This window comes from Aythya fuligula, chromosome 5, assembly GCF_009819795.1.
Source record: "Aythya fuligula isolate bAytFul2 chromosome 5, bAytFul2.pri, whole genome shotgun sequence".
Classification (NCBI taxonomy): domain Eukaryota; kingdom Metazoa; phylum Chordata; class Aves; order Anseriformes; family Anatidae; genus Aythya; species Aythya fuligula.
In genome coordinates, this window is record NC_045563.1 from 57,342,503 (window position 1) to 57,353,049 (window position 10,547).

General features: G+C 35.1%; 1 protein-coding gene across 1 annotated transcript; it reads left to right on the plus strand.

The window, feature by feature from the left end:
• Positions 1-472: 472 nt before the first annotated feature.
• FSHB (follicle stimulating hormone subunit beta) lies at positions 473-1,490 on the plus strand. Its single transcript, XM_032188970.1, has 2 exons — positions 473-631; positions 1,254-1,490. Exons 1-2 carry the CDS (start codon positions 473-475, stop codon positions 1,488-1,490), a joined length of 396 nt encoding a protein of 131 aa, XP_032044861.1.
• The last annotated feature ends 9,057 nt before the right edge of the window (positions 1,491-10,547 follow it).

Below are 10,547 nucleotides of genomic sequence, written 5' to 3' on the forward strand. Positions count from 1 at the left end.
CTATTACCAGGAAGGCAAGTAGAATACAGGTGAGTTTTCATCAGATCTTGATCTGGAAATATTTTTTTGAAATTGCGAACACTGTATGCAATTAATTTCTTTTTTAAAGCAGGTTATCCTTTGCTCTTTTTTTTTTCCCTCGTTTCATTTTCTTTCTCCTAAAAGACAGGACACATTATCTGTACCGAAACTTAGATGAAGTTATTTCATTGAAAGTAGTATAATGTTCAGCTGTTCTTACTCTACAAAGATTGCTGATATACCATTTCAGTTGCTTAAGAAAATCAAACTCCTTTAACAATAAGCATACAGATAGATCTACTTAATTACTTTATCCTCTGAAAGCTTGCTATTATAGAAACACTTGAGGGTAATGTGAAGACTTAATTTATCCCTGTCTCTATAAATATTTCCTGTTGTAAATAATTATATGTTTCTCCAATACAGATCCATTTTCTGCTTTATGCACAAGATGAAGACGCTTAACTGCTATGTGCTGTTATTTTGCTGGAAAGCAATTTGTTGCTACAGCTGTGAGCTCACCAATATTACTATAGCAGTGGAAAGAGAAGAATGTGAATTCTGTATTACAGTGAATGCCACATGGTGCTCAGGATACTGCTTCACAAGGGTGAGACTCTTAAGTTTAAACTTCAGGCATCAGAATTAAGTACTGAAGTGATTTATGAATAACCAATTTCTCCAGTTCATAATATACACATGGGCAGGATGAGCCTTGTGAAAGAACAGGCTGAATAATGGCTATGTTATTTGATAGGAAAGTAGATATACTGACGGTCTGAACAGTAAAGGGAAGGGTGAAAAGACACTAGTTAAATTCAGACCTTTATTTGGCTGCATACATTGTTTATATTGTATGACTAGAGTTGAAAGTATGAGAATCTGGATCTCTGCTTTCTGTTCAGTTTGTGGTTGCAAACAGACACAATAAAGCAGTGATCACTATGTAGACTCTACTTTTCCAATAGAAAATAATTTAAAGAATCAAGCCATTGATCTGCACCTTTGTCTGGTGATGGTATGAAACCTATCTTGCACAACCATTCTCCTGAAAGGAGAAGTATATGGATCTAGGTGCAATCCAAATAGCCTAATCCAAACCCTTTTTATCTCAGTGGGATTTTCCCCACTGGTTTTACAAGACTTCACATTAGGTCTTCTATTTTGTAAAAACTAAGAATTCTGCCCTGTAATGAATTTCAAAATAAATATTTCCTTCTTGTAATTTTCAGGATCCGGTATATAAATATCCACCAGTATCATCCGTTCAGCAAACATGTACCTTCAAGGAGGTTGTGTACGAAACAGTGAAGATCCCTGGCTGTGGTGACCATCCTGAATCTTTTTATTCATACCCAGTAGCTACAGAGTGCCACTGTGAGACCTGTGACACTGACAGCACTGACTGCACTGTGAGGGGACTGGGGCCATCCTACTGCTCCTTCAGTCAGAATGGAAGCAACCAATGAAGGGTACTTGAGATAGCAGTTTGACTTTAAATGTGTTCTTCTAAATAGTGCTGACCAGGCTTAAGTGGAAGTTAATAGCCGAGGCTATTTAGAAACAGACAAGATTGAAAAAGATTTTTTAGGCCAAAATGGAGAGCTACTGACTATACTTCTCTTCAGGCCTCCCCTACTTCTTCTAGTTTCCTTAAAATCACTTTCTATAGAATGTCTATAGAATGTTGCTTATGATTCCTTCTGCTCTTGCCTCCTCTTCTTTTCTATTCCACCTTCATTCTTTATATTTCTGTATTTCCACAGCTTAGTTTGCTTGGCTTACTCTATACTATCCCATACTTTTAAGAAGTTCACAATCTCCATGCCTTTATTATGCCTTGCATCTCTCCTTAGAATTCACTTATCCTAAAAAGCCTTGCAGCACTGGTTTTTATCAAGTCCAACATCAATAGTGTTAATAACTACAGGCTGGACTGTAAACCTCTCTCAGATGAGATTCTGATTTATTTATTTTTTTTTGGCAAAATATTTCTTAGTCATTATGCTCTTTAAACAATAACAACATGTTTATTTAAGAGCCAAAATCCTGTGTTCAAATGTTGAAAGTCACTAAACTCTTGTGCTCTCTTATTAAGGATTGTTAGCTAAGGCTCAATGACACAGTGACACAAATGACATGAAATCCAGGTCCTACCTGGCTAACTTCCTACTTGAAATGCTTGGATGTTTACCTTCACCTGGGTAAACAAATGTCCTAAGTCAGTTAAACAATTCTGGAAAAAAAAAATTGCCATGCATTTGAAATGCTGCATTTCCTCTTATTATGCAAGAGAACTTAAGAATGAGAATTATTTCAATGCTATTTAATAGAGGAGTCTCACAAATGGTTTAGGGATGAATCTAGAAGAATCTGACCCTGGTTATGCAAACCTGGTGTGAGAGCATACCTTCAAAGTCATTCACAGTAGTGCCTCTGAGCCTGAAGTGAATTCATACAATTCTGCAGCAATCAGTATGAATGGAACAGGCTGGAAGCAAGCTGGAGAGCTAAATGAGAATGGAAAGTTACCTAAAATTGTTGGGAAAATGGTCAGAAATTTACAGAATGAAATCCTACCAGAAAAAAAGAAGATATGTCTCTTCAACAGAAACAACCACCTACACAAATACACAACTGACAGTAACTGGTTCAACAGCAGTTCTGCACAGAAGACTGAGGTTATACAAGCTAAGCATGAGTCAACAGTACCACGCTACTATGGAAAAGCAGAGATGTAAGAACAGGAGCAGAACTGACATGATGCACAACCTACATCCTCTACTCTGTTCAATCTTCTAAGGGTCTCAGATGAGACATTATTTCCAGTTTTGGACACAGAACATCAAGGTATTGAAAAACTGGAGAAAGTCCGCAGAAGAGTAATAAGAATGAATGGAGACCTAAATAACATGACTTAGAAGAAAGATCTTTTTTTAAAAGTGTAGTTGTTTGTCTTATGGATGGTAATAGGGGAAAAAAAAAAAAAAAAAAAAAAAAAAACAGTGAAACGTTTTACATGCTTGAAAACTGTTACAAAGAGAAAAGGAACAGTCAGTTTGCCATGTTCATAGCAAACAGAACAACTAATGCAAGATTCAGAGTAGTCACTAGCAAATCTCCCAAAAGGAAAAGATAAATAGACCCTGAAATAAATAGTCAGGGGAAGGAAAGAAGAGAGAAGGGGGTCTGTGTAGTGGCAGGTCTTCAATAATATGTTCACCTGTCAGGAATGACAGCAGTAAAGTTAACCTGCCATGAGGCAAGGGAAGGAAGTAGACCGCCTCTTGAGGTGCCTTCCAACACTATTTTGGTATTACTCTATGAGCTGTCGTGACTGTTTTTGAGACCCTTATACAAATGTTTATTTAAAGGGAATTTGTTACTCTGGATCTCTCTTATTACAGATATTTTAACTTATTTCATTTGTAACTTTTTTACTGTAAGATATTAGCTCTTGTAACTTAATTTTATTTATAAGTTGTATCATCATGGGCATTTTCTTCGGTCTAGTGAAGTTTTAAAAATGGTAAAGTAATAGGTAAATCAAATTGTGTGTAATTTCAATTTTAAGCAAGAGTTGATTTCAGTTAAATACAAATATATTGTTTACATCAGGAATCATTTCATCTGGATGAGGGAATTCTGGATAAAAATTGCAAAACAGAGGAGCTTGAAGCAAAAAGTATGGAAAAAATATATGATTTATTTCTGTAAACATCTACACTGTTGTGCACTTTGGAATAATAAAAACAACTTTTTGTTGCACTTGTGTTACGTACGTCTTTCTTAAATTGTAAACTAAAAACTTAAAAGCCCATCAAAAGTCTACCTGTGCACTTAATAATGCTTTAAACCACACCTTTCTTCCCCAGAAGTATTTTCATGGGACCAATATACCCACCTGAGCCATCTGTCTTTTTTTGCTTTGCCAAAAAATGTATATCCAAATCACATCAAATAAAAGATTGATACATTTTAGCCTGATCCGGTAACATTGTGATGAAGTATATTTTAGTTTCAACACAACAGAATTGTGAATCAGAATAATGATTATTACGAGTATATTTTTTGAACTATAGGGATTAGAACTTCTCCAGAGCTCAATCCACAACTCTCATGAATTTGCTTGCATGTGAAAACAAGAATTATACAGATATTATTTCATCTACCAGACAAACGCAACCACTCATTTTCATTTTGCAAAGGAATCTATTCAGAACCTCAGAATTGCAACAAATGGAGTCAAAGGAGTAGTAAATTTAATACCAGAATGCTAACAAAAAACTCCTAATCATGCACCATTTCAAGCCTCCAGACTCACTTCTTATCTCTTACATATCTTAGGTACCAATGCTGAGTAAAATACCGAGACCTAGAGTCAGAAAGATGTAAATAAAAAGGTATTTCATATAAGCATTAACTTCTCATATAAAGGTGCTCTCCATACAAGCACAAGCGAAATACAGCCTTTGAAAATACCTGTCAAATGCTTCCTCGACCCCTGTCTAGTACTTAGAGATGAGTTCTACCAGACTCTTTTCCATATAGCTGGCTTTTGAAAAGATGAGTATTTCATGCAGCAAAAACATTATGTATTTCAATATATCAATAGGAGAGCAGTAAAAGAATAAATTCTTGAATTTAGCTTCTTTCTCTGATCATAGGTGATCACAAAAAAAAAAAAAAAAAAGGTTTAGAAAACATGCAAGCCCCATTGAAATCTTTCTGTTAAAAACAGTAAGCCTTGAACACACACCTCAATTTTTATGAAACTAGCAATGACATTCTACTCCAAAGTAAAATCCATTCCACATCAAGTCAACAGTTATTTGCTGTTCTGTAGACTGATTGCAAACATTTCAGTAGTTTCACTGACAAATTCAGAAATTCTTACAGAAGCAGCGCTGGCTTGACTTGAAGATACCACGGACTACCTTCAACAGTTTGTCTGACAGACTTTGTCTTATCAATGTTCACTTTCCATTCAGTTCCCAATAATTGTTTCATTAAACTTAATTATACTTCAATGTGTTTCAAAAACTTTAGTGTAATTTGAGGTTCAAATCTGCTTGGAATTATTATTTTTAAAAAAAATTTTAAGAAGTAGTTCGTATGCCTAGTGCTATTATAATGAATAAATGGCAACTCTGTCAGAGGTATAAGTCTTAGTATGATATGCTATTAAGTAGTAAATTAGTGGGAAAGCTGTTAGACACATTCCTTATAGATTCAGAAGGACATTGGCAAAAGTTCTCACCATGGGCCTAACCCTTTCCACTGAAATCAATAGGTAAAAGTTTTTCAGCTTTGATGCAACTGTTCTGCTAACACAAAGCTTTTCAAAAATCTCATACAAATTCTAACTTTAAAGGCAGGCTATTAAAAAAAAAAAAAAAAAAAAAAAAAAAAGAAAAGAAAAAAAAAAACTTTTTAATATGTCAGCATTAATCACCAACCTACAGAAATTAACTTTTTAGAGAAATGTCACGCCCCTGAGGTAGCAAAAACTAAAATGGATTAACCTATCTTCATTCTTACGCAATTTATTTACTCCCAGGTAAATATAATTCTCTCTTTTCTTGCTTGAAAGCAGGAAACCTGGAAAACTATTACTTATAATCCCCTGCTGAATGCATGCAACATAGAGGCAGGCCGTACATAGCATTGAACTGTCCATTAAAGACCTTTGGGAGGAGCACAATGTAGGATGTTGTAATTAACTGAGTCTTTCAAATACCCAGATGTACAGATAAACCGCATGAAGATTATTCATCTCTGCCACCACATCTATGAGTGAATTAATATTTTCTATCATTTATTATGCAGACAGTTTGTCCTTGATCTTATGAGTGTCCGTGCCAGTCGTACTTGAAGCTCTCCAGACATCAAGATGGGAACATGAAGTTCAGCAGCAGTGTTCATAGTCCTACTAATTGAAATGACCATTTAATCCTAACCGCCTTTTAGGTATAAAGCACACCCTGATTCTACAGGGATGCAAAGAAAAATGCATTCCTCACCTATAAGCTATTAATAAAGCATCAGCATAATAGCATCGCCCCGCTGCTGTCAATGCTCAACTGTTATTCTCAGACTAAAATCTGTAAACCTTTAATCCTATCTTTAAACAGGTTGCCACTTGTCTTTATAATGTTGGCATAAAACCGGGCTCACAACATTATTATTATTTTTTTTTTTGCCATAATTAAAGCATATATATATAAATGCCACCTGGTATTAACCCAACTGACACATAAGAATGTATTAGTCATTAAAAAAAAAAAAAAAAAAAAAACAAACACACATACAGATCTAAGCTGAGAGAGAGGTAAGTACAAACAACAGGTGGAAAACAGGAATGTTAGAACTGTGGTTTGTACCTGTGAGGTAGAGGCAGCACTTATCTGGGGCTATTTATATGGGAAAAGGAAAGACAGTTGAGAGTGTGGTTACTGTGCCATATTTCTTCACCCGCACACCTCAGGAAGTGCATTTTGCTTTGGCAGTACACAATGTTTAGCCACATGCTTTATTTTCATTAAAAATACAATTAATTAACATCTTGTTTGAAACTACAAATAAAGAAAAAAAAAAGAGATGAGCAGTTAACCTGAAAAATTCATTTGGAGATGGTAGCCTTGAGGTTAGTGGCTCCCCTCCACTCAGGCAATGGGATCTATAATTTTTTTCTGTGTATCTCATGTTTCTCTTCAATTTATGTTAATAACATAAGCTATCAAAGCCTTGGTCTTTTAATGTGACTTACACTGACAGACATTACAGCAGCTCACAAGGCTGCAGTCTCTGGGAAATACAGCAAACAAAGCAGCAGGGCTAGAGAAAGAACATACTTTCAAGAAATCAAATGTCAGTGTTTTATTATGTGTAGGTGGAGAAGAGACAGAATTAACTAGCTATGCTTTACCACCTTTAACTATTGGTTTCCTTACATGCTACAACTCTAAAGGGCAAGAACAAAGTTTTTACTTCACACTAATGACTTCTTAATTCACTGAAAAATACTGTTTTTCCAGATGCATTACATACGTAGCATAATGTTATTCTATAAGAGAAAACTTGAACAACTTGAGAAAACTGATTTTCCCTTTGCTCTGTGTATTTAAAAAAAAAAAAAAAAAGTTTCATTCAACTATGGTATTAGTTTTCATTGTTTCCTTCTCTCATAGTAAAACATTGGCAGGTCTTCATGCTTTTGTGAATGCTAAGAAGCAAGAAAGAACTTTTTTGGTTTAGACGCTGTCAAAATTTTATTCAATGATGCAAAAGGCTAAGGATTAGGTCTATGCCCTGGCAGCAACAGCCTTTTCAAACAGGCCTTTAAGAACATCAACAGCATGATTCCACATAACACAAAAGTAGGGTCTGCATTTCAGCTAGAGTAATGATCAAGAAATAATTAAGACAATTTAATATGAACTCTGCCCCCACTTCCAAGTAGTATCAAAGACACATCTACCAAGCAATTGATCTGGTCCAATCTGTTCCAATTTCTTCCTCACCGTATGACTTCTCCTTTTAGAATAAATATCTGAGTCTTCATGAGAATTCTCAGTCACAGGCAATCTAATGCTTCAGATGGGAGACTGATTTACACCATCAGTGTTACCACACGGTGTGGTAAACCACACTGGCTTTGTTTATGCAATCTAGCCTTAAGACAAGTAGATCTTTATCTATGAGTAGCTGGATGTGTTCATATACTTGGATTATTATGTCTGGAACTTGAAACCACTTTATGCTGAGATGCTTAGTTCAGGGACAACATAAAAGTATAATGAAACCAGCTCCTGTCTATGCACAATCTAGTCAGTTTTTGTCAGTAGGCGTGTACAGCACACAGAGGACTGTCATTTTAAGGCATATATTCATACAAACACCAATACGCAACAATTTATTTACAAGTTATGTTGGCTATTGCAGATTTTGACCCCACCAAAGCTATTTTGTGATGCTTCCATACAGTGATAACCCATTATTCTCAAACTGTTTCCAATTTATCCTAATCAGCCTATACCTTAGTATCAAAATTTTAAGACAGACAAGATGACAACATAAAGCTATGTAAGGTCAGAATGATCTTTCTCATAGAAATGGAGTGCTTCTACTATCAGCAATACCATCTAGCATTTTAGCAAATCCTAGAAGGGAAATGTAGTCCAGAAAAGAATTCCTTTTATTAAAGTCCAGTCACCCTTATTTAACTCTCTTATGCAGCAATAAGAAATACACATGACCAGAGACCTAATTTGAGATAAAGTTGGGTCACAAATTTTTCTGGTCCATTTTCTAAAAATAAAATAAAATAAAATAAAATGCTATTTTAAAAATATTTCAAGTGATGATATTCTAATAAATATTTTAATAATAACAAACAGGAAAAAAAAATTATAAAAAGGCCAGTAGTCTCTATAAGTGTCAATAAAGTTAAGATTTCTTATAATTAGTATTCTTCTCCATAACATGTCTGAGTTAGAAGCTACCCTGTCAAGTTCCCATACTCAGGTGTTAAATTCATTAGAGGTAATGAAGATTCAGGAGCCTGACAAAGGTTCTGTTCACCTCCATGCAAGCACCAAACACCACCTCTGAAAACAAGCACTGCAGGAATGGAAAATGCATTGCCTGGAATGGTCTAACAGACTCATAGGAATCACTGTTTTCTTCAGAGCATGTTTCAGGAGTATCAGGATAGCTAGCAGGATTACAAAGCGTTTCTATAAGCATCTCAAGAATATCCATTTAATTTTCCTTGTAGTTTCTAGACCAATACTGCTTTAGTAATAAATAAAAAAAAAAAAAATAGCACAAGAGCAACTCTGGGAATGAACATCATTACATCAGAATAACTAAGCCTCAGTTATGAATTTCAATATTTCGGGGGTTAAATACCCAAGGGTTTGAGATGCCCTTAAATAATTCAGTCCACGTCCTTTCAGTAGATGTCTGATCTATTAAATATTCACTAACACTTTGAAGACTGGAATAGTGTCAGATCTCAAATTAGAAAATTTCCTTTTAATGTCACTCTTGCGTTAATTTCTGCCATATTATTTCAGGTTATTTGCCACATCTCAAACTAGGTAATATTAATAGCACAAAAAAAGTATAAAAAAAAAAAAAAAAAAAAAGATTTTTCTTTCTTATGTATGCAGTATGCAGAGGGGAGGTTAGTAACCAATAATTCTGCAATTGACATCTGCAGCCCCATCAACTTCAAAACAGGAAAAGTAACCTGCCCAAGGATGTGTCAATCAGTAAGAGAGACTTTAGGACCTCCCTGACTTCTAACTTCAGCAAAGCAACACAAAAACACAGTTTGAAGCATAATTTAGCTGGCAATATTATTAAACTACACCAGTTTATTAAAAATGGATCCATATATTTGGTCTGAAAATAAAATAAAAGCTTATTGCCTGTGAAAAAAGGAAGAACAAAGGATAAGAGTCAAATTATAACTCTACTATTAGATGAAAAGAGCCTACTGTAGAGCTGCCAAGATTTTGAAAACAGACAACTAAACTGGGAAATCCCTTCCAGTCTTGATACAGTGTTACTACATAAATCCTTATTATGTTATATGGCTACAAAACCATTATGCAAACAGCTGTTGGGAAAGCACTGAAACAAGATCTTTTACACATCAGGAGCTTTGTGCCACAAAACAATTCTTCTGCTTGAAATATGTCGCATTCTCCTGGTGAACAACGGGTCTGTGCTGGCAAAGGATTTCCTGTTCACCTCAGCTGATTCCTGATGTTTTCATTTATGCAATTTAGTTCTTTCAAATTGTGAATTATTTTCAGGTAGATACTAATAAGTGTTTTGATTACATGGGTTTCAGGTCCAGTTTGTACAGATAATGGATGAATTATGGACGGCTACCTACAACTATTGGCTAGAATATTTAGTAGAGTTAAAAGTCAGTAATATTTCCAAAATCGAACAATCCAACAAGACTAGAAAGCAAGATGCCTCATTAGTTACACTTCTTTGTATTAATGAGGGAACACAGTAAGGGACCTGTTTTCCTGATACACTCTGACCAGCGTGTAAGTAATGATGCAGCAATAAATATTGCTCTTCCCCTGCATCTCACAGTGTCCCCTGCGCCTAAGGCAGCAACCCCTCTCTGTAAAATACCCAAATCTTATTTGGGTATTTTACACTTTTACTCAAATTAAGGAAAAAAAAAAACAGCTTTGCTCTTCCTTTTCTCACCACTTTTTCTGCCTACTGCTACTAGCAGAAAGAGACATTCTTGCACATTTTCTATCATGACTTCATTAAGAAATCACACGTACTCAGAATAAAGCCTTTTGAAGTGCAATTCCAGTAGAGTATTCATGTCAGTAGCTGTTCTCATTCTTTTCACAAAAGCACCTGAAATCATGCCTGCTTCTCCAAATCATGTGGATAGCTGCATGTCCACCTTATTCCCATTTACAGAATATGCATATATCCAGTTATTCAATATATATAATGCATATATCCAGTTATTCAAT

What these genes read in the sequence shown, in the direction of transcription:
- FSHB (XM_032188970.1), top strand. Translation starts at nt 473, where the DNA reads ATGAAGACGCTTAACTGCTATGTGCTGTTATTTTGCTGGAAAGCAATT. An exon ending in CAGGATACTGCTTCACAAGG is followed by an intron (nt 632 to 1,253) that starts GTGAGACTCTTA and finishes TGTAATTTTCAG; the next exon opens with GATCCGGTATATAAATATCC.